The 27,490-nt window shown below is 41.9% G+C and overlaps 3 protein-coding genes across 4 annotated transcripts in view; 1 reads left to right on the plus strand and 2 right to left on the minus strand.

Annotated features, from left to right (window-relative positions):
- Positions 1-7,021, plus strand: part of LOC139394495 (zinc finger protein 236-like) — a 92,243-nt gene extending 85,222 nt beyond the window's left edge. Inside the window, exon 32 of the mRNA XM_071142571.1 lies at positions 4,808-7,021. Coding sequence (XP_070998672.1) covers positions 4,808-4,950 — 143 coding nt within the window. The 3' untranslated portion in view covers positions 4,951-7,021. The remainder of the gene's footprint in view (positions 1-4,807) is intronic.
- Positions 7,022-7,540: 519 nt separating this feature from the next.
- LOC139394513 (myelin basic protein-like) lies at positions 7,541-25,917 on the minus strand. Of its 2 annotated transcripts, XM_071142595.1 has the most exons (6): positions 25,582-25,893; positions 13,495-13,587; positions 13,152-13,178; positions 12,800-12,829; positions 11,454-11,528; positions 7,541-9,194 (listed from the first exon to the last, which is right to left on the minus strand). In XM_071142595.1, exons 1-6 carry the CDS (start codon positions 25,693-25,695, stop codon positions 9,159-9,161), a joined length of 375 nt encoding a protein of 124 aa, XP_070998696.1. In that variant the 5' UTR covers positions 25,696-25,893; the 3' UTR covers positions 7,541-9,158. The 2 variants fall into 2 exon arrangements, with proteins under 2 accessions (XP_070998696.1, XP_070998705.1); XM_071142604.1 differs by lacking the exon at positions 12,800-12,829 and having other exon boundaries at positions 25,582-25,917.
- The window catches only part of LOC139394505 (myelin basic protein b), a 53,344-nt gene continuing 51,663 nt past the window's right edge, over positions 25,810-27,490 (minus strand). Inside the window, exon 4 of the mRNA XM_071142582.1 lies at positions 25,810-26,108. Within this exon, the coding sequence (XP_070998683.1) occupies positions 25,810-26,108 (299 nt within the window). The remainder of the gene's footprint in view (positions 26,109-27,490) is intronic.

Genomic DNA, 27,490 nt, shown 5'->3' on the forward strand with positions numbered 1-27,490 from the left:
ACAGAATTATAAACAAATCTTGTCTGCAGAATGACTAGTGAAGCCCACAGCCATATGGCATAGCCACATCAGAACCTAACATACGGTCAACTCTGAGTATGCTATTCTGTTCTTCCGAAATAGACTACATATCATGCTTCTTTAGACCTGTCTAAAATAAAATAAAATAAATTATTTATTGTGAAGATGGGTAGGCTATATTACATGGATTTATTAGACTTTTTAAAATGGCTTGTTGGCTATGTGTGGAAGCCAGGAGATGCTAATTGTTAATTAACAGTCAATAACCTTTAGACCGACAGTTAGTGTTTGACAATCACCGGCTGATGAAATTTCATAACCGCCACAGCCCTAGGCGCAACAGCGCCTCTTCAACCTCATGAGGCTGAAGAAATTCGGCTTGACCCTTAAGACCCTCACAAACTTTTACAGATGCACAATTGAGAGCATCTTGTCGGGCTGTATCACCGCCTGGTACGGCAACTGCACCGCCTGCAACTGCAGGGTTCTCCAGAGGGTGGTACGGTCTGCCCAATGCATCACCGGGGGCATACTGCCTGCCCTCCAGGACACCTACAGCACCCGATGTCACAGGAAGGCGTAAAAGATCATCAACGACATCAACTACCTGAGCCACGACCTGTTGACCCCACTATCATCCGTTCAGGTGCATAAAAGCTGGGTCCGAGAGACTGAAAACCAGCTTATATCAAGGCCGTCAGACTGTTAAATAGCCGTCACTAGCTGGCTACGACCCGGTTACTCAACCCTGCACCTTAGAGTTTGCTGCCCTATATACATAGACATGGTATCGCTGGCCACTTTAATAATGGATACATACTGTTTTACATATCTCATATGTACAATTGAAGTCGGACGTTTACATACACCTTAGCCAAATACATTTAAACTCTGTTTTTCACAATTCCTGACATTTAATCCTAGTAATAAATTCCCTGTCTTAGGTCAGTTAGCATCACCACTTTATTTTAAGAATGTGAAATGTCAGGATAATAGTAGTCTTTCATCACATTCCCAGTGGGTCAGAAGTTTACATACACTCAATTAGTATTTGGTAGCATTGAATTTAAATTGTTTAACTTAGGTCAAACGTTTCAGGTAGCCTTCCACAAGCTTCCCACAATAGGTTGGGTGAATTTTGGCCCATTCCTCCTGACTGAGCTGGTGTAACTGAGTCAGGTCTGTGGGCCTCCTTGCTTGCACACGCTTTTTCAGTTTTGCCCACAAATGTTCTATGGGATTGAGGTCAGGGCTTTGTGATGGCTACTCCAATACCTTCACTTTGTTGTCCTTAAGCCTTTTTGCCACAACTTGGAAGTATGCTTTGGGTCATTGTCCACTTGGAAGACCGATTTGCAACCAAGCTTTAACTTCCTGACTGATGTCTTGAGATGTTGCTTCAATATATCCACATAATTTTCCATCCTCATGGTGCCATCAATTTTGTGAAGTGCACCAGTCCCTCCTGCAGCAAAGCACCCCCACAACATGATGCTTCCACCTCTGTGCTTCATGGTTGAGATGGTGTTCTTCGACTTGCAAGCATCCCCCCTTTTCCTCCAAACATAACGATGGTCATTATGGCCAAACAGTTCTATTTTTGTTTCATCAGAACAGTGGACATTTCTTCAAAAAGTACAATCTTTGTGCCCATGTGCAGTTGTAAACCGTAGTCTGGCTTTTTTATAGCGGTTTTGGATTAGTGGCTTCTTCCTTGCTGAGCGGCCTTTCAGGTTATGTCGATATAGGACTCGTTTTTCTGTGGATATAGATACTTTTGTTCCTGTTTCCTCCAGCATCTTCACATGGTCCTTTGCTGTTGTTTTGGGATTGATATGCACTTTTCGCACCAAAGTACGTTCATTTCTTGGAGACAGAACACATCTCCTTCCTGAGCGGTATGACGGCTGCGTGGTCCCATGGTGTTTATACTTGCTTACTATTATTTGTACAGATGAACGTGGTACCTTCAGGCGTTTGGAAATTGTTCCTAAGGATGAACCAGACTTGTGGAGGTCTACAATTGTTTTCTGAGGTCTTGGCTGATTTATTTAGATTTTCTTTTGATTTCTTTTGATCAGAAGCTTCTAAAGCCATTACATAATTTTCTGGAATTTTCCAAGCTGTTTAAAGGCACAGTCAATTTAGTGTATGTAAACTTCTGACCCACAGAAATTGTGATACAGTGAAATAATCCGTCTGTAAACAATTGTTGGACTTGTGTCATGCACAAAGTAGATGTCCTAACCGACTTGCCAAAACTATAGTTTGTTAACAAGACATTTGTGGAGTGGTTGAAAAAGGAGTTTTAAACTCTTGAAACTAGGGGGCACTACTTTTATTTTTGGAAAAATAACGTTCCCAAAGTAAACCACATATTTCTCAGGACCAGATGCTAGAATATGCATATAATTGACAGCTTAGGATAGAAAACACTCGAAAGTTTCCAAAACTGTCAAAATATTGTTTGTGAGTATAACAGAACTGATATTGCAGGCGAAAGCCTAAGAAAAATCCAATCAGGAAGTGACTCATGTTTTGAAACCGTTGTGTTCCTATGCACCCCTATTGGCCACTGAAAGGGATATCAACCAGATTCATTTTTCTACGTATTTCCTAAGGTGTCTACAGCATTTTGACATAGCTTCACGCCTTTATGTTGAAGAATGAGCGTAAACGACTACATTACGTCCAGCTGAAGGCTCTCAGAGTGATTCTTGCGTAAAAGACAGAGGTAGTCATTTTTCCTCTCGCTCCTACTGAAAAGCCAATTGTCCCGGTTGATATATTATTGAATAGATATTTGAAAAACACCTTGAGGATTGATTATAAAAAACATTTGCCATGTTTCTGTCGATATTATGGATATAATTTTCGCCCTTGTCGTGACCGCTATTTCCGGTGGATTTCTGAACATAACGTGACAAACAAACAGAGGTATTTTGGGTATAAAAATAATATTTATGGAACAAAAGGAACATTTGCTGTCTAACTGGGAGTCTCGTCAGTGAAAACATCCGAAGATCATCAAAGGTAAACGGTTAATTTGATTGCTTTTCTGATTTTCGTGACCAAGCTCCCTGCTGCTAGCTGGACATAATGCTATGCTAGGCTATCGATAAACTTACACAAACGCTTGTCTTGCTTTGGCTGTAAAGCATAATTTCAAAATCTGAGATGACAGGGTGATTGACAAAAGGCTAAGCTGTGTTTCACTATATTTCACTTGTGATTTCATGAATATGAATATTTTCTAGTAATATTTTTTGACCGTTGCGCTATGCTAATTAGTGTAGTTGATGACAATTCTCCCGGATCCGGGATGGGTAGTTCTAAGAGTTAATGACTCCAACCTAAGTGTATGTAAACTTCCAACTTCAACTGTTTTTACTGTATTCTATTCTACTGTATTTTAGTCAATGACACTTTGACATTGCTTGTCCTATTATTTATATATTTCTTAATTCCGTTCTTTTACTTTTAGATGTGTGTGTATTGTTGTGAATTGTTAGATACTACTGCACTGTTGGTGCTAGAAGCACAAGCATTTCGCTACATCCACAATAACATCTGCTAAATATGTGTATGTGACCAATAACGTGATTTGATTTGTGGACTACTTTTTAACCATGGCGCATAGGGATAAAGCTCACAAATCAGCCTGATACTCCATCTCTCAATGCTGCTGCCTTTCCCTGCCTGAAAGGCCTTTTGACAGAGAAGGTTAGCCAGACTTGTGATGACAGAACCTGTCCTTTTCATTCTCGTCCGGACGCTCATACGGAAGCTTTCAACAGCCACCGAGCTGATTGACTGGAGCTGTAAGTCAGCGCTCTGATTCTCACTTGAAACGGGGAGTCGCCAACTTTTTGTGACAAATTGCTTATGGCGGTGGCAAATGTTTGAACGGTATTTAGCATTTTCAATGGATTATTATGTTGGATGTTGGCGTTAGGACTGTCTGGAATATGCAACTCTGGCAATATACCACGGCTAAGGCCTGTATCCAGGCACTGTGTGTGTGGGGGGGTGAGTGTGAGCATCAGTCCTTGCGCGCTTATAGGGGAAGCCTAGCAACAACAAAAAATGTCAAGGACATTTCTAACAAACATTCACCTGGATGATTCACAATAGCTCTTTTTATTGAGAGCGTCAGTCAAATTTAAGTGAGTTCATTCAATAGATAGTATGGTTTTAATTATTGAACCTTGCTGTGATGCACTCTCCCCATAGTGCCTGTTTGGTTCTGTATACCTCCATTTAAACATTTGATGGTTTGTACAAAGGAAATGTCCTCTGCTGAACTGACTCTCGTGTCTATTGCTGGATCCCAAACACAAAGGCTCTGTCTCGACTGCTTACAACATCTGTCCTCACCACCTCTTCACCACTGATTGGGAAAAACAATATGGCTGAAGGCAACTCGTCGTCCTCAGGCTGACTCATCATCACCTTGCCAATTCTTCCATATCAATGCATCGAAGGAGAGGAGGCGAGGAGAGGATTTTTTTTTTAGACAATTGAGAAAGGGCTCTGGTAAAATTTCACCTGTCACTCACCCCTTCCTCTAACTTACCTCACAAGTGATAAATGCGTTTCATTCTTAAACTCTGAAAATTAACCTAAAGAGTTCCCTTGACACTCCGTTCTAACAGGAACGTTCATGAGTAACTTTGTCCCTCTCACTCTGTCCTTTCTCTCTTTTTCATTCTCTTCTCTCCCTCTCTCTGCCTCTCTCTCTCTGTGTGTCTTTATCTCTCTCTGTCTTTCTTTTTCTTGGACACAGGTCCCGATCGGACCCAGGAGGTGACGTTGGAGCAGGGGACAGAGACGGGAGTGGATGTCCCTCCCGAGCTGAATGACATGGAAGAGGTTGTCCAGGAGTCTTCTGGAGACTGGCACTGTGGTATTCCCAACGTGTTCCCTTAGCCCCCAACTCAGAATTGAATTGACCTTCCCAGTTTATCCCAGCATAGACTCTTTACTAGGCGTCTGTGCACTGATGATACAAAGCACTGATTTTACCACAATCAGATCAACCCCCTCTTTTCCTCACCTCTTTTTAATTGAGTTGGACATTTCTGCACTTTTTCTAAAGTGATGTTGCCACGCACATACTGAAAATAGAAAGTGTGTGCGGCCGTACCTCTACACGCATTAGGTCCTTAGCAGCAGCTATTTCTGCCCGTTTCTCTGCCCGTCCTCTGATATGCATTAAAGGGACAATCTGTGATTGCTACATCCATTTTTTTTTTTTTACTTTTAAATTCATGATATATACCCATTGATTATTGAAGAGTATAACTTACACATGCCTCATGAGCTTAGTTCAGCTTGTTCCTCTTTTTTTGTGAAAAGGGAACAAAAAAACAAGCAATTGTGAACAAACATTTTATCGCCCCAACATGGTTAAATCTATCCTTTTCATATCATGGTTGTTCAGTCCTTGCATCCATAGCACTGTCTTGTGAATTTGGTTACATTTCTCCAGCTCCATCCCTCAGCTATTTACCAAATCGGTGGCGGATTGCCCGCTTTTATTATTGTTGGAACTGCAGATTGTCCCTTTAAAGGCAGAGAACTGGTCCCTCCATTGACTAAATTGCTGAATCAACCTGCGCTCTGATTCTCATTAGTATGAGTCCCTTACGAGACGTTTTAGTCAATAAGCTGTTTAGTAATCATACGCTGACCTCCCAGTACAGTTCACCAGTCGGGGCTGTAGCTAGCTGAGGTAGACTACCGGCGGTTTTATCCCTAGACTGTTGTTTACTCTGTTTGCCAATAAGAGGAGTGAATGCTAGAGATCTGCATGGCTGCACTGTCAGTCCTGCGGTACTGGTTCACATCACCCTGTAGAGTAGAATAACCACTCACCTTCCCCATCCGGAAACAGCCCCTCCCCCCCGAGGCACCCTTGTAGATCCGTGGTCCATAAGTCAGCAGTAGTCAGTCACAAACTGCTCCGTATGACCTATTACGGACTGGACTAGGTATAAGCAATAGTGTTAGAACTCCACCTTGCTCTCTGAAAGGCTGGATAGAAAGGTTTGCCTTATTGCGTATTCCTATCCAATAATTTCAGATCTACACAAGTGTATAACGGGCTGGGGCAGGGTCTAGGCATTGTTTCTAGACGGGGACTCGATCTCTCCCGTGCTCCCGGGGCAGCTCCACACACTGCGAACAGGCCCAAACTTAACTGTGCTTTAAACAGGCACACACATTGGAGTGATCTATGTGCAGTTTACCAGAAAAGTACATTTCTTTTTAAAGTCACATATTTTTGCATATTTAAGCTATACACTTTTCTAAAAGGCAAGCTAAACGTTTTGTTTTTGATTAATTAGTTGTAAAGAATATACATATATTTTTGCCATAAAGTTGAAGGTAGCCTTGAATGGCGAGACTATAAAGCGCTAAGAGTCAAATGGGTCAGACCTGGGTTCAAATACACTACTATTTGAAATCATTCACTTTAGTCTGCCCAAAGTGCCAGGGTTTGCAGAATGCAATATTGCAAATTACTACTTTATAGGTTTCATTGCGCCAGGCAAGCTCTATCAAGCCCGGATAAAGTATAATGATTTCGAAAAGTATTTGAACTTAGGTCTGGTGTGGATTTGATCCCTCTCTTCTGAAACGTTATGCCTGTAAATTTGACAATGATGACCTGTGATACCACTGTTCTTGGCTGCTGTATAAGGGCTTCAGGGGTTGACTCTCCACGTTCACAAGGTGTTGCATGAAATTGTCATTTTAGGTGTAAGCTTATGCACAGCCATTTTGTAATCTGATATTTAATTTTGCAATGTAAATAGTGTATGATTGCATATATTTTTGGATTCCTTATCGAATTGGTTGTGAACAAGAGTTCATTTTTTGTCAATTGCTGAACCAGTTTACAGACTGTAAGCTGTTAAGTGTTTTTTTTTTTGGCAGGAATGTATTTTGTAATGTTGAAAAGTATTTAATTAATAAAACCAGTAATTTTTATACAGATTTAATGTGGACCAATTGTTTTAGAAACAATTTGTGCGAAGTTGATTGCATTTTGTCTGTTTTTGATTTTCTGTGATATGTGAAGATCTCGGTATGTCTCTGCATCAAAACCTTGTCTCTAGAAAAGGCAAGTGTTTAGCGATTGAAAAAGCCATTGCCACATAGTCAAAATCCATTTTTGTACCTCTATCTTTCATTAGTCCCAGAGTTATTAACCTTTCGCAGCATATGGAAAGAGCATGGCCACTTTCAACTTCTATAAAAACAAATGTCTCTTCCCCCACATTGATGAATTATTAAATTCCTCTCCTTGATGATGCAATTATTGAGCAAACACAATTACTCTTGGAAGCAGGAGTGAGATGCAGCTCTGGCATGAGTCTGCTTCAAACGACACAATGACCTGACCTAAACAAAGATGAATATTTAATCAGTTCTTGTACCCTACACCGGCAAGTTACTGCATGTGTGTACACTACTTTTTACATTTCTATCAAACAACACAACCAGAGACCCATAACGATTTAATGATTTTTAATTCCTTTATTTTCTCCAAGTTATTAAGTGGCTGGTCGTACATCTTTTTATTACCGATAGATACAACAATGAGGGTCTCGAGAGTTTCATTCTACATTCATTCACAGGACCCATACAAAAACACGTGCGCACATTAAGACATGGGGGAGGGGTGACAGGGGGAGACAGGCAGAGTATGCTATAGATTACACACATTTTTTATTTATGGAGGAAAGACTGGTGGGAGGATATTGGACAGTACAGTGGCAGTAATAAGCAGTTTTATGCAACTCATCGCTCGTACCTTGGTCAACAAACTCCACGCCCTCTGTATCCCTCTTCATCTTTTTTATAACATTTATGCTTTTACACAGTTAAATAAGGAGCACCTTTATGACAGTGTTGGTGTTTTAATATCCACATGGAGTAAACACAGCACATTGTTTTTGGCAGTCAGAAATGGTATTGCTTAGCTAGCTGTTTTGTATTCATATTTTGTGCAGTGCTTCGATAGATATATGAAGCAAGAGATACTTAAGACAGAGAAGACCACACCTAATGGGGGGGAAAGGGTTTGAATCTGTCCTGCCATTGGAAATGCCATGGTTGTGGCAGGTCCAGCGTGAGCTTGGTTTCAGAGCAGTCCGTGTCTGCTTTTCAAAGGTCAAAACAGTGCATTTTAGACAAATCTCCATTATATCTGGATGGGGAAACTCCCAATCCCATACACATTAGTGTCCTAATCAATCTACATGTACTGAAAATCTAATGAGAATAATATTAGAAATGATAACATCATCCATTGATTTCTACAATTCAGTGGATACTACAGGCGAGACTGTTAGTGGGTTAACTTTCAGTAGCTCGATGTCATTTTACCACGGAAGATCACAGCCAGCCATAGACCCTAATGTAAAAACATGGAAGGACAGCAACACGTAAGACAGGACACTTTACACTGATGACACGGGACGGTAAAGACGTACAAACACATGGCCAACTGGCCATCGCAACAACCCATGCAAGCTGAGTAAGACGATGCTTAGCTATGAATTCATGTCAGGATGTACAGGAAATGGGAGAGTGTGTGGGGTTTGGGGGGGGGGGGGGACAAAGACGAGCATGACAAGACAGATAATCATTCGTTTCTGAACCAGAACCAGACCTGGTCACACTTTCACAACCACAGGCGGTCAGGGCCAGGTCAATTGGACCTAAGCTACTTCAGCCAAGTCTGGTCCAGATAGCCAGCCTTGTTAGACGACTCTATACAGACAGACAGACAGACAGAGAAATAGAAATGAAGACACAGGTACTGTAGAGCTACGACAGGGGTCCTTTAGGCTGTGAGAGGGGGGTCCGGATGACTTCGGCAACAGTTCACATCCAAGATGGTTGCACAGGAGAGGCGGGAGGGAGAGGCAGGGGCACAGATTGTGTCGCTATATCTACCAGCCGGGTGCGGTGGCGGAGGCATTTGAGTTATAAAATGAACGGGTTAGAAAAGCAGGGAAGAGGTGTGTGTGTGAGTCGACAAAGATCCGTTCTTTTATCTTCTTTGTTTTCCCCCACTCGTGTCCCTTTCCTTGACGTCTGCCTTTGTGCTCTTGAAAGGGACCTCATTTTTTGGTTAGGGACCCAGTCCGGCTTGCGCCCTGCAAGAGAGTGAGAGACAAAATAATAATCAGGAAATGGATTGTTTTTGTCATTCGCTAACGATGCTCACTAAAGGGACCTGCTAATTAGGACACAAATGTCCAGCTGTATTTATACGTACAGTCTACGTGGCCTTGAGCATTGTGTCCAATTTTTTTGTTAGAGTAGGTGGGTGAGTTCTAGGTATTATCAGAATTGTTTTTTTTGTGAATTCTCGGCTATGCCCTAAAAAGAGACATCTCCCAGTTCTAATTTGCATGTCGTTGCCAAAACTGATCAATGATGTGTTGTGCTGTGTTCACCAAGCTCAATCCCTAAGAATAGATTGTGCATTTTCTCATGGGGATATAAAAGTAGGAGAAAGAGGGGAGGATTGGAACGGAACAAAGATTATACAAATGAAACAATTCTTTAGGGAGAACTATTGGAATGAATATAATCCACAACGTACAAAGCCTTCAAATCTCCTGAAACAAAAGGAGATCAGAGGAAAAGGGCCAGGCTCTGAGCCATTCTTACAGCAATTTGAGTTTAAAATCATTATCGGTTCGAAAAACAAACTAATTAGAATGCGGTAACAGAACTGGAGAATGGAAAACAAATGAAAAGAAAACGTGAAATAAAAGTCTGTCCCCAGATAATGATTAAAACTAAACGGTAATCGGAAGCGCTAAAGATGGTGGCTTTAGCTTAACGCCAATTAGGCAGAGAGATTGTGGGGAAACAAGCTATAAGCAAGAGAAGATTGGTGTACTATTTACCCACACATTTATAGACTTGATCGTCTTCATCTTTTAGTTTCATAATGCCACATAGTCCAACTAGCAAAGACACCTATGCAGGGAGCATGTGGATATATACAGACTCTCTAAACATTTTTAAAAGTAGGCCCCCTGTATGGTATGAGGGAGCTGACTGTGCTTGGTTGCCTTGCTAATCACTGTGAGTGCACTGACTGTACCTACCGGAACATAAGCTCTCAGTGCCTATTCTGCCTAATTAAATAACTGTATCTGAAGCTTGGGCCAGACTGGGTAATTAAAACTGCCAGAGACCTCCAGAGCATGTCCTAGAGATTAGCATTCACCATGCCATGGATGACGCAAGGAGAGACAAACAAACAACAGCCGCTCAGAATGCAGGAGCTCTCCGAGTCACTGCTCAGAGGAGAAAGTGAGTCCACGGGGCAGAGGGAGCGTAGGAGAAGGAGAGAGACAGACAGAGGTGGAGACCAAAAGAGAGAGCTAGAGAAAGATACAGTAGAGACTGTAGTAAAAAAATATCTATAAATGGTATACTCTCTGTTCAGACACCTCCGTCGTCTGTTTGAGACGAACACACCAGGGGTGCTATGCAGCTCGTAAGTGTGTCTGCCTTACCTTTACGTGTGGCCTACTGCGTCGGAGAAGGACCTCTTGAATAAGTCTGTCTGTGTAGTATCCCAGTATGATATGCAGTGTGCTTGGCACACACATGCATGAACCAGATGGTCAATCTAATTAAAAGTGCAATGTCCTAGTTGTAGAAAGAATGCAAGGCACTGCTTCCATAACAGCTTGGCTTACCTGACGGTGTGTTTACAGTTGCGGAAGCCATCGGCAAAGTGAGCAAAGCTGCCACACGCCACAATTGTAATTGCTAAGCATGTCCCATTGCAGTTAGCACAGGTCTTAGAACAGCCATTAAGAGTAAGCAAGACTACTATCCCTAAAGCTGGTTTCGATGTGTAGGCCCACAGGTGCAAGATCACTGCCTGCAAGTAAGCTGCCAATTATGTTAGGTGCTGCATGTCCGTATCAAGCCACAAATAGCGTTACCTTTGACATCAAACTGCACTCTTTAATGCATGAAGCCGGTAGCATCAGCCAGACACTGCAATTATCACTGTCTAGAGGCTGTCTCGAGGTGCAGTTATTCTGCCGATGGTATGATAGGCAATGGAAGGTGTCACCTTAGCCTACCAACGTTGAATAAATTCATAGCAAGTAAGAGTAAATATATATTGCCGCCCATGACTCATTAGCTACTCACTGAGTGCTGGGTATCATCACTGAGGTGAAAGAAGAAGAGAGAGAGACAGGAGGGAGGAATACAAGAGAAAGAAAGATCCCATCTGTTTAATCAAGTGCACATTCTGGAATTAGTTTCGATAACATACAAAGGGAATTATATAATTGGATATTCCCTTTTCACGCTACTGTCAAAGACAGATCAGAGCGTTTTTGTTCCTTTATAAATGGGTTTTCGTGTTCGTTTACCATTTTGAAGATCTTGGACAGGGTTCCGCTGTCGCCTGCACCGGCCTTCTTCGCCTTGGCGGATCCTGTTGACTTCTGAGACACCCGGGAAGAGAGCATGGGTGAGGTAAGACACCGGGAGACATTGTTGTTGTCACCTAGCATGGTGGCCCAGTCAGTGTGTGCTTTTGCCAGCTCGTCTCTGTGTTTGTTCGTCTAAATGATTTACTAATGGCTAAAAAGCGGCATCGTGTACATATCTTACGTGGGTATTGCATGGTTGTTTAAAGAATGTTTTCTGATAATATCATGTTGCCTGAAAACAATAGAAGCGACAGCGTCGTCCCCAGGCTCAACTGAAAGCCAGCAGGTGACGAGGTTATAGAAAAGATGGCCTTCGAGTCAGTGACTCTTATCACGGAGTGAAATTTTACCTACAGTTTTGAACTAGTCTAGCCTAGATCAAAAAGTGGCTCATTGGAGCAAATCAATCTGAGTCAAAGTGGAAGTGCTTCCACTTAAGCACTTTCTAAATTCAATCTCAGTAACAGCTGAGCTGTGGCTGCTCTGACTCTCACAGGGGGGGGTTTAGACTGGGAACCGTTCACGCAAAACTCCAATAAACATGCATGAGGATGAATGAAATGTTGGGGGAGGAACACTTCAAAGTGTTATTTAAAGATCCCTTAAAAGGTCTCATCCCTTTTCACTGTTATTTTACCCACACAATGTTAACTGTTATGTGTGACTCATAACATCTACAACACACACACACTCACACACACACTCACACACACCAGCGGAGGCTGCTGAGGGGAGGACGGCTCATAATAATGGCTGGAATGGAGTAAATGGAATGGGCATCAAACGCGGTTTCCATGTAGCTGATACAATTCCATTGAATCCGTTCCAGGCATTACTATGAGCCGTCCTCCTCATCATCAGCAGCCACCACTGACACATACACACACAGAGACACACACAAAGACACAAACGCATGTGCACACACACACAAATCACACACACGTGCATGCACGCTCGCACAGGGGCCAACAGGGGCCAAGAGAAGAGGACGAAGCAAATAAGAAAAAGCAGGATTAAGTTGCTGGTTATCATACCAAAAGGGAAAAACGACTTCAGCAAATAAAGAACTGGATATTCAATTGAGCCGGAGGCGGAGAGCTTGCCAAACAAAACCACTCAAAACATGATTTAATAAAATAGAAAAACCGATGAGGGCGTTATGCATGTATGCTTGGATTACAACAAGCTCTCGAGCCTTAAGATGGTTACAGAATAGACTGTTTTAAAGAACGGCCGGGGATTTTTCTCTTCGTTTGCTTTAGCTGTAGCGTTTAACCACGTACCTGGCCTAGTTTCGCAGTCATTGCCGTCCACTGGACAAGGACACGTACGAGACAGAGACAGGGAATAGACAGGGGTGAGACACAGGGGTGAGGGGAGGAGAGTTAATCACTCAGGCCTTACACAGAGCAAAGGCAGTGCAGCATGAAGAGACGAGTCCACATCCAGGGCAGAGCAGAGCAGAGCAAGGCAGACGCTCGCGTCACCAGAGAGAGCACAGACTCAGCGACATACGCTCAGTGACATCACATGTTATTAACAAAGCCAAATACACAATCCCATCCAAAGACAAAAACAACCTTCTACTCCTCAATTGGACAATATTGACAAAGAGTAAGAGTAAATAGGGCTCACCCTAGACTTAGGAGGGGCAGGGGACACCTGAGGGGAGAGAGTGACAGAGATCTTTAGAAATACAATAGATGAGGGTTTTTCTCATTACATTTTAGTCATTTAGAAGACACTCTTATCCAGAGCGACTTACAGGATCAAATAGGGTTAAGTGCCTTGCTCAAGGGCACATCAACTGATTTTTCACCTAGCTGGCTCAGGGATTCGAACCAGTGACCTTTCGTTTACTGGCCTAAAGTTATTTCTACTGCTAGGCTACCTGCTCTTAACTGGTAGACTACCTGATGCCCTCATATCATCAAGTCAAACATCAACAGTGGAAAACTATGCAAATGGGGTGACTCACAATCGTTCTGAAGAGGCGCACAACAGCGTTCTCCCCACCCTTAGGGGCTGCCTTGGTAGGTCTGACAGGAGAGGACAGGCCACGGAAAGAACCCTGGAGAGGAAATGGAGGGAGGGATGGAAGAAGGAAAGGAGGGCAGGATGGAAGAAGGAAAGGAGGGCGGGTTGGAAGAAGGAAGGGAGGGAGGGATGGAAGGAGGGATGGAAGAAGGAAAGGAGGGCGGGATGGAAGAAGGAAAGGAGGGCGGGATGGAAGAAGGAAAGGAGGGCGGGATGGAAGAAGGAAAGGAGGGCGGGATGGAAGAAGGAACGGAGGGAGGGATGGAAGAAGGAACGGAGGGAGGGATGGAAGAAGGAAAGGAGGGCGGGATGGAAGAAGGAACGGAGGGCGGGTTGGAAGAAGGAACGGAGGGAGGGATGGAAGAAGGAAAGAAGGGCGGGTTGGAAGAAGGAAAGGAGGGCGGAATGGAAGAAGAAAAGGAGGGCGGGATGGAAGAAGGAAAGGAGGGCGGGATGGAAGAAGGAAAGGAGGGCGGGATGGAAGAACATTATAAAGGCACAGCGGGAATACATATAGCCCAACACAACCTAACAATAAAGTGTGTTCCCTGAACCAGACCAGGCTCTACTCTGCCTCCACTCTCCAGCTTCTGAAAGGTGTTACCATTGGAAACAGCTGGTGGCATATTTCCAAACACCAGGGATGCTGGAGCACATTTTCTGTGGCTGTGGAACGACTTCTTCCACTGGATGGACTACCTGGGGAGCTCTTACATCACAGAGGACCTGAGATAAGCTCTATGAGTCATTCACAGCAGACTCACGTAGGTGTCCACAGATAACGCCCATCCAAAACTCATTCAAACGGAAAATAAGTGGTTAAAAACTAATTGGATGAAGGAATTATAAATAAATGTATAAAGTCAGTAAGAAAAAGTTTGGGATATTTTGCCAAATGTGGTAAATATCAACACTAAATGCTGTTGAAGGGGAAGTTAAGTAGAGATCAATACAATTAAGTTGTACTTCAGACAGATACATCTTTAGAGGATTGGATGGGGATGAATGCAAAATTAGCTCTATGTCTCGTTCTCTTGAACTTGAATAAATAGCATCCCCCCTCTCTCTCACAATAGGCTTCAACATGTACCTTCCAGACGCACACAACTGGGACCTTAATTAAAATTGTGTGATTCTGAAAAGATTCATTGTCATTTTCTCAATAATAACCCTGATTATTCCCAGTTGGCTATTTAGGGGTATGTTTGTGAATAACATCCTTTGATATAGCGAAACCCATTTCTTCCTAATGAGTGCCTCTCTCTCTGTGGTATTTTGTGAAGTGAGAGCAAGGGGACCTTTATGCCCCCATTCATGTCAGTAAGTGAAGAGAGTGGAGAGGCTCTCACTGAATCCCTGTGATTATCCCTATGAGAGAACTTTACCAAAATGAGAGGGTAAACTTTCACCCCTGTGCATCTTTCACAATATAATACACTCATTAGGGGTTCCAATTGAATCTCATTCACTGTCTTTTCTGCCCATATATGGGTGGATGGTTGGATGGATGGATGCAGACTCATGCAGACAATGACCTCTGGAAAGAAACACATTGCTATAGAAAATGTGTTGTGTTCTTATGAGCATTATCCTCTCCAATAACTAGGTATCTAACCCGGAGGACCAGAGGTCATTTAGAATCTATCAAACTAAGCGACGCGTTCTATTGGAAGTGGATGATAATATCCAACACATTTATGAATACAGATGACGCTCTGTAGAATAGCCAATAGGTAGCATGGTTGTTGGTTGGTCAGTTCGTTCCCTATGAGCAAAAGATGTTGAAAAGACGTGGAAAATAAGTTGTTTTCAACCCAAAAAGTGCTCGTTGGGTTTGTGCTGGAGCTGTTACAGGTGAATTAACTTCACCGCCTTGTGGTTGTTGTGAAGAACTGATTTGTCTCACAGCCGCGTCTCACACACATCAGAAGTTCCAGTTATGTTCCCACTAAATACAGTTCCAGAGATTGAGCGGCCTGAGAGAAAGAGTTGGGAAGAGAAAGTCAGAAAGTGGAGGGAGAGAAGTAGAGCGAGAGAGACATTGAAAGACAGGGGTAAGACAGGCAAGGAGCTAGCAAAAGAGGAATAGACGTGAAGAGAGAGGTGCCTAGTGGGGATTTCAGTGTTGCCACGGGTTTGTCTGTACCTTAAACCCATGCTTTGTCTTCAGATAATGTAACTAGACCATCAATTACACAGTATTGTATGTTACATCATGTTGGCAGCTTGAGAAAACATTCTAAATTGTAGCTGATTCAGAATTTTTTGGAAAGTATTGTTCCGTGGAATTTTTATGACTCTAGGAGTTACAGGAGGTTGGTGGCACTTTAATTGGGGAGAACGGGCTGGTGGTAATGACTGGAGTGGAATCAGTGGAATGGTATGAAATACATCAACCACATGGTTTCCAGGAGTAAAAGGTCATTCAAAATGCATCAGTGAATCAGGCAATAGTTCTGAAAATATATATATTTTTTGTTGATAAAACTTATTTTTTTAAACTCCTACTTGACCTAATTTTACATTGAGGAATCCTAAATTCTGAATTTAGAATCCGTTTGGATATATTAGTAAAGAGGGATCACAATATTCAGTTATGAACTTCACATGTCCTTTACTGAAACATGTTGCACTGAACGTTGCCAGTATAGGATAGTATTTTCCAACACAAGAAGAGTGTTCAAAGGACAACGGTATTCTGAAGAAAGGAGGGTCCCTTCAGGATAGAGCAGAGCGGGGGATTATTGCGTAGGGAGGGAGGAAGGGACGGAGGGAATGTTCTCCTCTCTCTGTTTGATGTTTGAAGAGTATGAGAGGTAAGTGTGTGTTCCTGGCACGGAGCGCATTGTTATTTGGCCACAAAATCAGACGTCACAAAGTAGCTGTGCTCATTCCACAGCGGAAAAAAACAACAATAAAAATGCATCACACTGCCATCCAAATTTCATAAAGCTACAAATCCAGTTTCATCCTCAACATACACGATTGGATTTGCATAACAATGGACGCCCATTTATACGTTCTAAACTCAGCGAGCTGCTCTCATGGCAGCCCAGCCTTCGTAGAGAAAGTTCGGTAACGCTTCGCTTGACACTTCACTATCCCATTAACACGTCAGTGCAGTCGTAATGCAAAAATCTGACAACAGTCATAAATTAGAACTGCAGTCCTGAATGTATTATAGACCAGATTACACCGTCATGTTAATGTCATAGTGACCAAAAGTTTCCTGCAGTGAAGAACAAGGTCACCTAGACCCAGGTAGAGAGAGTATTCAGGACTCATAGGACACCTCATCCCTGAGGATTTAATTACTGTCAAACCTCTCTCCTCGGAGGTGCTGGAGGTCAAACCTGGGAGCCGACTCCTTCAGAAATGGATCACGGTCAATCATTTATTCTGGAATAAATGAATTGTAATAATGTATTATTTACTAAGGAGCAGGAGGATATGTGGGCCACATAGTTATCACTACATCCTATCCTATTGAGACAGTGTGTGAGTTATTGTGGAGACACACAAATCACAAACTGCCCACTGTCAAATAAACAGATCTTACCCATGCAGTTGAAGTCGGAAGTTTACATACACTTAGGTTGGAGTCATTAAAACTTGTTTTTCAACCTCTCCACAAGTTTCTTGTTAACAAACTATAGTTTTGGAAAGTTGGTTAGGACATCTACTTTGTGCATGACACAAGTAATTTTTCCAACAATTTTTTACAGACAGATTATTTCACTTATAATTCACTGTATTACAATTCCAGTGGGTCAGAAGTTTACATACACTAGGTGGACTGTGCCTTTAAACAGCTTGGAAAATTCCAGAAAATTATGTCATTTAGAAGCTTCTGATAGGCTAATTGACATCATTTGAGTCAATTGGAGGTGTGCCCGTGGATGTGCTTCAAGGACTACCTCCAAACTCAGTGCCTCTTTGCTTGACATCATGGGAAAATCAAAAGACATTAGCCAGACCTCAGAAAAAATGTGTAGACCTCCACAAGTCTGGTTCATCCTTGGGAGCAATTTCCAAATGCCTGAAGGTACCATGTTCATCTGCACAAACAATAGTGCTCAAGTATAAACATCATGTGACCACGCAGCCGTCATACCGCTCAGGAAGGAGACGCTGTCTCCTAGAGATGAACGTACTTTGATGTGAAAAATGCAACTCAATCCCAGAACAACAGCATAGGACCTTGTGAAGATGCTGGAGGAAACAGGTACAATAGTACTATATCAACATAACCTGAAAGGCCTTTCAGCAAGAAAGAAGCCACTGCTCCAAAACCTCCATAAAAAAAGCCAGACTACGGTTTGCAACTGCACATGGGGACAAAGATCGTACTTTTTGGAGAAATGTCTTCTTGTCTGATGAAACAAAAATAGAACTGTTTGGCCATAATTACCATTCTTATGTTTGGAGGAAAAAGGGGGAGGCTTGTAAGCTGAAGAACACATTCCAACCGTGAAGCACGGAGGTGGCAGGTGTTGTCGGTGTGCTTTGCTGCAGGAGGGACTGGTGCACTTAGATGGCATCAACAAATTATGTGGATATATTGAAGCAACATCTCAAGACATCAGTCAGGAAGTTAAAGCTTGGTCGCAAATCAGTCTTCCAAATGGACAATGACCCCAAGCATACTTCCAAAGTTGTGGCAAAATGGCTTAAGGACAACGAAGTCAAGGTATTAGAGTGACCATCACAAAGCCCTGACCTCAATCCTATAGACAATTTGTGGGCAGAACTGAAAAGGCGTGTGTGAGCAAGGAGGCCTACAATCCTGACTCCGTTACACCAGCTCTGTCAGGAGGAATGGGCCAAAATTCACCCAAATGATCGTGGGAAGCTTGTGGAAGGCAACCTGGAACGTTTGACCGAAGTTACAATTTAAAGTCAATGCTACCAAATACTAATTGAGTGTATATACATTTATGACCCACTGGGAATGTGATGAAAGAAATAAAAGCTGAAGTAAATAATTCTCTCTACTATTATCCTGACATTTCACATTCTTAAAATAAAGTGGTGATGCTAACTGACCTAAGACAGGGAATTTTTACCAGGATTAAATATCAGTAATTGTGAAAAACAGAGTTTAAATGTATTTGGCTAAGGTGTATGTGCACTCCCGATTTCAACTGAATATATAGTGCATGCTCCTCAATCCAGCACAGCTTTACATTTGACTTAGATTTGATTGCTCACATAGAACAATGTCCGTCAGTGTCATAACTGACAACTCGGCGATTGATTAGTAAGACTCACCGGCTGCAGATCCACTAGCCACTGACTGACTCCTTTGAAGTGACATCTACTGTAACAGTTCGTAGTCTCAGGAGGACAGACTTTTTGAAGTACTTCTACTGCCAGATGACCTCTTCAGTTGTCTCTTTGCTGCAACTTCTCCAACGATTTAAGAGAAGCTAGCAGGAATTGGACAACTACCTCAGGGGGTTGACAGTTTACAACAAAGTGTCAAATGAGAAAGCAGTGGCGCTCTAGGTCATTCCCTAACACTGACAACAATAACAAGACAAAGTTGGGGACCCACAATCTAGTGAACCATAATTGAACTGGTTCTTTACCATCCAATCCCAGGGTGCTGGACCGGACGTCTAGTGAGACCTAGCTCTTGACATTTGACCCTGCTTGTCTTACAGTGCCAGGTGAAAGTAGCGTAATAGTAGGTATGCTCTACACTCCTCAGTCCTCATCACCTCTGGATCCTAAAACAAACAAAACACCAACTATCCCACAGTCAAATACATGTAGTGCTCAGAGCAAGTTCAGGTTCTGTTTCATGTCCTTGTTTCGCTCTCAAGTATGAATACTTGACTTGACTCTGGCTATCACTATGAGTGTCTTAGATATTGGTAAAATGTACACATTTACACATTAACAAGGTAGCATTGACTCTTTCATTGTTGACCACGAGGAACATCTAATGGGTTCAATGAGAAGTAGCATGACAATACTTCACTGGAGGTCTCCAAAAAGCGAGACAGACAAAAGTGAGACAGACTTTCTTGTTTTCGTTTTGTATTCCGGTTGGTTTTGAAAATAGCTGTTATTTGCCCCTTTGCTAGCCTGAATACAAAATGGAAACAAGAAATAAACACTGTTGTTTTATCCTGATTTACTGTATCTTGATAAGCTTTCCAAGATGTTCAATTAAAAATCAGTTCAAAAAATACTTTCAATTAAAAAAGTATAAAATACAAATGTGACTGAAATATAATTTTCAGTTGAATAAAAGTCATAAGGCAGACAGTAAGACTAAGATGCATTTCCAAAAGAAAGAATTCAGCATATTAACCTGGTCCCAGATCTGTTAATGCTGTCTTGCCAAATCCTATGGTCATTGTCATGTCAAACATGATTAACTTCTCACTGTGCCAATCAATGACAGCATGATCAGAAATTGAGATTGAGGTGAGGCCAGACTGTTTGGCATGACAACAATTCTAAGAGTTGGCTAAGAAAGAGCAAACAGATCTGGTACCAGGGTATCAGTCAATGTTGGTGTACCTTCTAGTTCTTTCATCCAAGGAACAAGACATTAGCCCCCATTGTACATGGCCTTAAGCTACTAAATAAAAGCTGAGCTAAGAGTAAGCCTCATATTTCCATGAAGTCTACACCACACTTCTCCCAGCCTCGTCTAGACAAGTATGCTGTTTACTGAAGAGTGTGGTCTTATCCACTTAAGAAGTGATAAGACAAAACAAATGGGAATAGTTTGATGATGTACGTTCCATTCCCTCTTCAACTGGGCCAGCTTCCCCATCTCTGGAGGGGGGAACTTTCTCTCTCTACCCTTTAGTATTGGGAATGGAACGTCTTTTGTCTAAAGAGACTTCTGCATGCCAGAAACTCTAACGTCCAAAATATGAACTTTGGAACAAACATTTCTAACATCCGAATGTGGGAAATGGTCAATGAGTAGATGTCGAAAACAAATGTCATATTGCTTTTCATTTTGTGATGTTATTAAAAACTGTATGAACCAAATACCGTAACGTAGGAAGGAAACCCCCACCGGCGGTCGAGTTTCCATTCAATATGTTGTCTATGTGATATGAAAATGGATGTAACTATTTTTGTTAAGACAGGAAAGTGATTTTAGTTTAAGAGTTTAAGATAATTGTTTTTCATATAAACTATGCACAGTGACTAGCCACGCTCAGTATGACGGATGACGGAACACTCCCGTTGGCCAGAGTGCTTAAAAGGACTCGCTAAGAATTAACATACTCGACCAAAAGAAGTGAGACCATGGTCCACACGTTGAAATGGTTGGAAACGCTGAACGTCTCGGAAATGCTGAAACTCTCAACCTCAACACTAGATCAGAAGATAACCTCACCTACCAGACCAGTAAAACATGGAACGTTAGCTATATGTGTGGAATGATTAGAACTTAGTCTCAACTTAACCTCACCTCCCAGACCATAAAAATGTCCCCTCTATCTCTCTCTCTTTCCCCACCCCCTCTCCATATGTGTAACAAGCCGTCATATCTGGTCAGTCTACTAGGGACTTTTGTCTCATGTAAGTGTATATTCTGTGTTATTTAGTTAGTAAATAAATTATTAAACCACTGTGTAGTACTGAATAATCAGCAACAACTGTTCAGAATGAGAACTGATGAGGTAATGATTAATAAGTGACTGTTATGGATATATAACTTATATATATATATATATATCTCTCTTCTTGAGTTTAATTCGGGAGATGGTAACTCGTTAAACAACTTCTTCCGTTGTGCCCCAAATTCCTAATGAGTTAGTTGTTACATGATTAATTTAAATATGGTAACAATTAAACATAGATAGGGGATTGAATAAATAACAGTCATCAGATTAATGAAATTCACATCACAACAAAAGTGACATTACATAATAAAAACATCAACAATACAAAAGCATAACAAACACTGCTTAGGGTGGGTGTTGTTAAGAGAGTTTAATCAAGCCATTTATCCAAAAGCTCAGAACAGGATCAGGTTAGGAACAGATGTTGGTCATTACAATTCACAGGAAATACAAAACAAAATTACAAGCATCAGTTGGATATCTCAAAGCATTACAAAAGGGATCATCGAATAGGATCCATGGATCCACCCTGGGATCAAACAGACTCCCACACACACAAACACAGTTCCTGACAGGGTCAAGGAAGACCTGGGTTCAAATACTATTTAAACTCCTTAAAATAATTTTAGCGTCTGCTTTAGTCTGCCTTGAGTTCCAGTTGGGCAGGGCTTTCACTTTTGAGACTACTCTATTGGCTCCATTGCGCCAGGCAAGCTCAATCAAGCCCAGCTGAAGCATTTGAAATGATTTTAGATAGTATTTGATCCAGGTCTGGGTAAAAAGACACCAGTGAACCTGAGCGGTGCTCCATCAAGCTGGCGGGAGGAGTTCAGCTCTTAGAAGCTTTTGGGTTCTGAATCATAAACAGTTGTTGTACTGTACTTTTAACATTCTTCAGGCTATCGGGTCCTAGTCCTGACAAAGTTACTCAATAGACCCCGTATTTAAGTTGACTTATTTTGCTGTCATGGAGTTCAGTTTCATGGTGCCTGCACATAGACACTCATTTATCCATCAAATTAGTCTAATAATGTCTTCCCCTTTTTGAATAATACGGATTACCAATCAGCTTTGACAGGTAACAAATTGGCTTTAGTTCCTGAGGTTAAACCAGTTTTGTCTTCGTTTTTTGGTGATATCTTTCTAATTTCTTAAAATATATATGACATCACCATGCAGATTCCCATGAACTAGTTTCAAACCAGAATCAACTAATGAAAGGCCCAAAAAAATACAGGTGAAACCAAGACAAGAATGTACAACAGAAAGAGATAACTCCAGGTTGTAAAAGGATCCATGGCTCAACAGTGAACATTCATATCAGTCAATAACAGTAGCCCATTGCTGCAGTCAAATTACCTAGTTGCATCTTGGTGGAATGTTATTCATATTTTAATTAATAATAAATAAATAAAAATCTAACTGCAAATCTGGTGTTTCTATGTCAAACGGTTTTGTTATATTTCAGTCTTCTGTGATGTATATAAAGTGTAATATAGGGATGCAAACTCAAGATTGAATACATTTCACCTCTATATCTGACATGGTACAGGTGTCTTCTTTTTTTAAGCCCATAACCGTGTGTGTGAGGTGTATACTTTGGTTTCAAAATAGATTTGTTTAAGACTATCAAGAAACACTGACCCTGATTTAGCCAACTGCAGTAAAAGGTTAAAGAAGGATTTTAAGCATCGAGACTATTGAGATGTGGATTGTAGTGTGTGTGCCATTCAGAGGGTGAATGGGCAAGACAAAAGATTGAAATGCCTTTGAACGGGGTATGGTGGTAGGTGCCAGGCGCACCGGTTTGAGTGTGTCAAGAGCTGCAATGCTGCTGGTTTTTTCATGCTCAACAGCTTCCCGTGTGTATCAAGAATAGTCCACCCTCCAAAGGACGTGTTCCTAATGTTTTGTACACCCAGTGTATATTTCCACACTATGAGGCTGGAATAATACTGTGAAATTGTGAAAATTATGACAATTCCCTTTTAGTGGAAGAGCTGTTTGAAAAGACAGGCTGAAATTTAAGCCTGTTTTGGTGGGATTACCAGGCAGTCAATTAGTTAATAGACCAATAAGAAACAGTTCCAAACTTCTCTGCCAATAACAGCTAGTTTCCCCCTCCCCACTCAGACCACTCCCACATAGTCCTAAAATCTTGCTTGAGAAATTACTCTTTGCTAAGAAGCAATTTGTTTTTTTTAACCAAAACCAAAACAAAACACAGTAAGGTACTTGACTGTCACCCAGAAATTATTTGATATTCGATTTTTTTTAAACGGCTACATTGGACCTTTAAGATTTAAAAAAAAATGTTGAACCTGTTTATCCTTTTTTAAACTTTGATCAGTGCAGAAAAAAAATACATTCTGCTCGAGGCAACAGAGTTAGGGATCATATATTTGAAATACAAAACACTTATCACACATCTGAAGGCAACTCCACTACTCTGATGTAGAAAACAACGTACAATTTCCTGAAAGAACAGAAAGAGGTGACAATTAAATTCAAACAAATAGATAAAAACAAAAAGCTAATACTGGCTCTTTTACAATAATTTTGTTCATTCAATTTTGACAGGCAAAACACTGACATTTTCACTCGTGGCAGATGTTTTAGCAGCACATTCCAATGATGTTTAAAATGTGAAAGAATCTCATCTACGATGCACACAACCAAATCATTCCGAAATGAAAAACAAAAACTGCTCAAATTACTTTGATCTGGGATTGAATTCAAATATACAAAGGTCAAAAGATGTTTGTCCTCTCTGAAGTTGTTACAAGGCATGGGAGGAATGCATATTGTTGAGACAGTTCAGACCACATTCTGCAACCTATTGGATCACCATCTCAAACTACCATTCTCCTCTCTGAACCAATGAGGAAGTCACTCCCAATCCCCAGAGTGAAGCAGAGCTGGACAGCATAACGGAGCTGGACTTGAACTCTCTCTTCAATACAGTGTACCAACTTCAACACATAACTGTTGAAACATACAGTACATTTTGTTTTAGATGACAACTGATAAACAAATAGTGCCAAGCGGACTGAAATGTGCACTGCACTGGGTTGCCATATCAATTTATCTACATCCCTTGTCACCAGCTCAAAGGAGAGGCTTTGGGATTTAGCATTTAGCATATCACAGAGAGATCGAGAGAGAGAGAGAGAGAGACAAACAAGGCAATGTGGGCTCAACTATTCTCACTGTACCGCAACAGTTATCCACACACACATCTGGGTCCAGGTGGCGCTTGCTACGCCAGGATAGTGGGTTCAATTCCCGGGACCGCCCATACTTCAAATGTATGCATGACTGTAAATCGCTTTGGATGAAAGCGTCCGCTAAATGACATATATTATCTGAACTCCGACGATACAACGCAGCATCTTGAATTCTACATAAACCCATATAGGATAAGGATTAGCCGAGATAAATGGGTTTTCCTACTCTATAGTATATTATATTATTTATGTTGGATTATGTACAATATTATGGGCTAGAGCTGTCTTTGTAAAGAAGGAGTGAGAGAATCCTAGTCAAAGACTCTCTCCACACCCAATGGAGGTCCATGCAAGGCATTTAGGTTATAGTTCCCCACCATGGACTATCCACAGTTAAAATGGCTAACAACTAAAGACTCAGAAATCAGGAAAATTGGTAGCCTAACAATCATACCAGTCTCTCCCAAAATACATCCAAGTAAGGGTGCTGACATATGACATTTATTCAAATTTTCCCCGTGAAATCTCCCGAATCATTACTCTCTCTTAAAAATACCTGATACACAACTTTAAAATGGCTCCAGTTTTAGATATATTTATGAGTTAAGCATAGAGTATATTTGGAATGAAAGCACACACACACACACACACACACACACACACACACACACACACACACACACACACACACACACACACACACACACACACACACACACACACACACATGTAAATGGATCAATTCAATCATTCACCTGTACTGTACCACAACTATGACCATATAAGTAGCACATATGCTTTGAAGCTCTAACTGAAATAAAATGTAAAATAAAACATTTAAATGACATTTTATTGTGGTACTAACAATCACAGAACAATTAGTCCAATGACTTTAAGCCAAAGCCTCTTTGCGCTACACCAATCTCAAACCACACCCAAATCAGTTATCCAGTGTAAATGTAGCTTTCAATGCCATTCATTCGCAAAGAAGCAAATTTCAAGAGAATGTCATAAACTTTGGTACATCACAAGAAAAAAAAAATGACATCAAATCTAAGCAAATTGAAACAAAAACAGATCACAATCTACCAAAACCATAAGTCAGACATTAGTCCCTCAAATGAAGACTGAACACAAAAATAAACCATGGTACTTTAGAGGTGTATCTTTGAAACAAATCAAACTCTCTGATTTCCTCACCTTGCTCTTCCTCTTCTTGTCCCCTCCAAAGAAGTTCCCAATTTGATCCATAAGGCCAGGGGCCTTCTTTTTCCTTCCCAGGCTAGACAGTCCAGAGGAGCTTGCAGTTGCCATGTCGGTGGTTAGGGTTGGGTAATGCTGCTAGTATCTCTGTAAGTGGGGTTCGGTCTCTCAGGTAAGAGCGAAGGGGGTATTAAAGATTGAGAAAGGGAGGGCAAAGAAACAAACTTAGTCTAGATCCTGATCCTCTGAACCGCACTCTGATCCCGCTCCGCTGTGCTCTTGGATGGTCTGTAGCTCATCCGATTCAGAAGGGCGGTCTTTGAAGGTGTTGTCCTCGCGGCCCGGGGCATCTCGGGAGAAGAGGCGGACCAGGTGGGGGCGTGGCGCGGCGCTATCGTCAGCATCAGCTGTGCTGGCCTCGTTCCAGGAGCTGCTGGGCCCCTCAGTGCCCGTGGAGTCAGTCGCCGCCGACGCCTTCTCAGAGGGGCAGCCATTGTTCGGGTTCACATCTGCCTCACCCAGGCCTGCGCAGAAACAACAAGGGTTATCTATTGGACCATGGGGCCTGCACAATGAGTCCCTTTGACAAGACCCTGCCCTTTCTGCCAGAGAAACTCAACAGAGAAGCGATCCTGAGTGACATTCCCTGTAATAGATCTAGAACACAGATCAAATGCATAGCTAGGAGATTATTGCACCTGGGAAAACCATACATTGTTAGCAAGGGACATTACCTACGGTACTATCAAAACAGTTTCATTGTCTCCTCCCTCGGTCCATGCCAAAAGTTCCTTACAGTTCTAATACTGTATAAAAGTAACATAGCACACACATATCCTTCCCCAAACCCCCACAAGCCCAATAACTCTCTTGGAATTATAATGGCATACTTTCCACATTCCTGTACAGGAATACTTTCACCAGGTAAGTTGACTGAGAACACATTCTCATTTACAACAATGACCTCGGGAATAGTTACAGGGGAGAGGAAGGGCAATGAATGAGCCAATTGGAGGCTGGGGATGATTAGGTGGCCATGATGGTATGAGGGCCAGATTGTGAATTTAGTCAGGACACAGAGTGTTAACATCCCTACTCTTAAGATAAGTGCCATGGGATCTTTAGTGACCACAGAGAGTCAGAACACCTGTTTAATGTCGCATTCGAAAGACGGCACCCCTAAATGTCCCCAATCACTGCCCTGGGGCATTAGGAAATATATATATTTTAGACCACAAGGAAAGAGTGCCGCCTACTGGCCCTCAACACCAGATCCAGCAGCATCTGGTCTCGCGTCCAGGAACAACCCTGCTTAGCTTCAGAGCCAGGCCAGCAGATGGATGCAGGGTGGTACTCATATCCCGAGGTCAGTCATTGAATGTCCAACGCTGACACACTAATTCACACATTTCTCCATTTGTTTTCTACATGTGCGAATGGACACTCTGGCCATCAGTGGGACGCTAAGATCTACGGTATTAACTGTAACTTATCCCTTCTGACAGAAGCCACCATGCTAGCTAGCTCCCGGAGCACAGGGCATGCAGCGCAGCGATCCCCGAAGAACAATGTAGACACTATACTGGACGAAATGGTGTAGGAAAAAACAACAGTGGAATCCGCATGCTAATATTTCCTCAACAGTGGTCTATTGTCAGAGCCGCATAGTTATTTATGTGGGACAAGGAGGCCAGTGTCACTAAAATAACTCCTATAAGTATGGATTTTCAACCCGATGCACAGTGACACTTATCTGACGCCTGAGCAACTGCAAGGCAGGCGTTGGTTTGAGCCGGTTTGAGCAGACCATTGGGTTCGAGAAAGACCTCAACAATAACTCAAAATGGATCAACAAGGCGTTCAGATGGAAGGATATCACAGCATTTAGAATAAAACATTAAAAAAA

This window comes from Oncorhynchus clarkii, chromosome 3 (assembly GCF_045791955.1).
Source record: "Oncorhynchus clarkii lewisi isolate Uvic-CL-2024 chromosome 3, UVic_Ocla_1.0, whole genome shotgun sequence".
NCBI classification, from domain to species: domain Eukaryota; kingdom Metazoa; phylum Chordata; class Actinopteri; order Salmoniformes; family Salmonidae; genus Oncorhynchus; species Oncorhynchus clarkii.

Excerpts from the sequence above, each read along its gene's own strand:
- LOC139394513 (XM_071142595.1), bottom strand. The coding sequence starts at position 25,695 with ATGGCAACTGCAAGCTCCTCTGGACTGTCTAGCCTGGGAAGGAAAAAG. Across the intron at positions 13,588-25,581 it reads ACAAGAAGAGGAAGAGCAAG|GGTTCTTTCCGTGGCCTGTC; the intron begins GTGAGGAAATCA and ends TTTCCTCTCCAG. Across the intron at positions 12,830-13,151 it reads CTGCCCCTCCTAAGTCTAGG|TGGACGGCAATGACTGCGAA; the intron begins GTGAGCCCTATT and ends GTCCTTGTCCAG.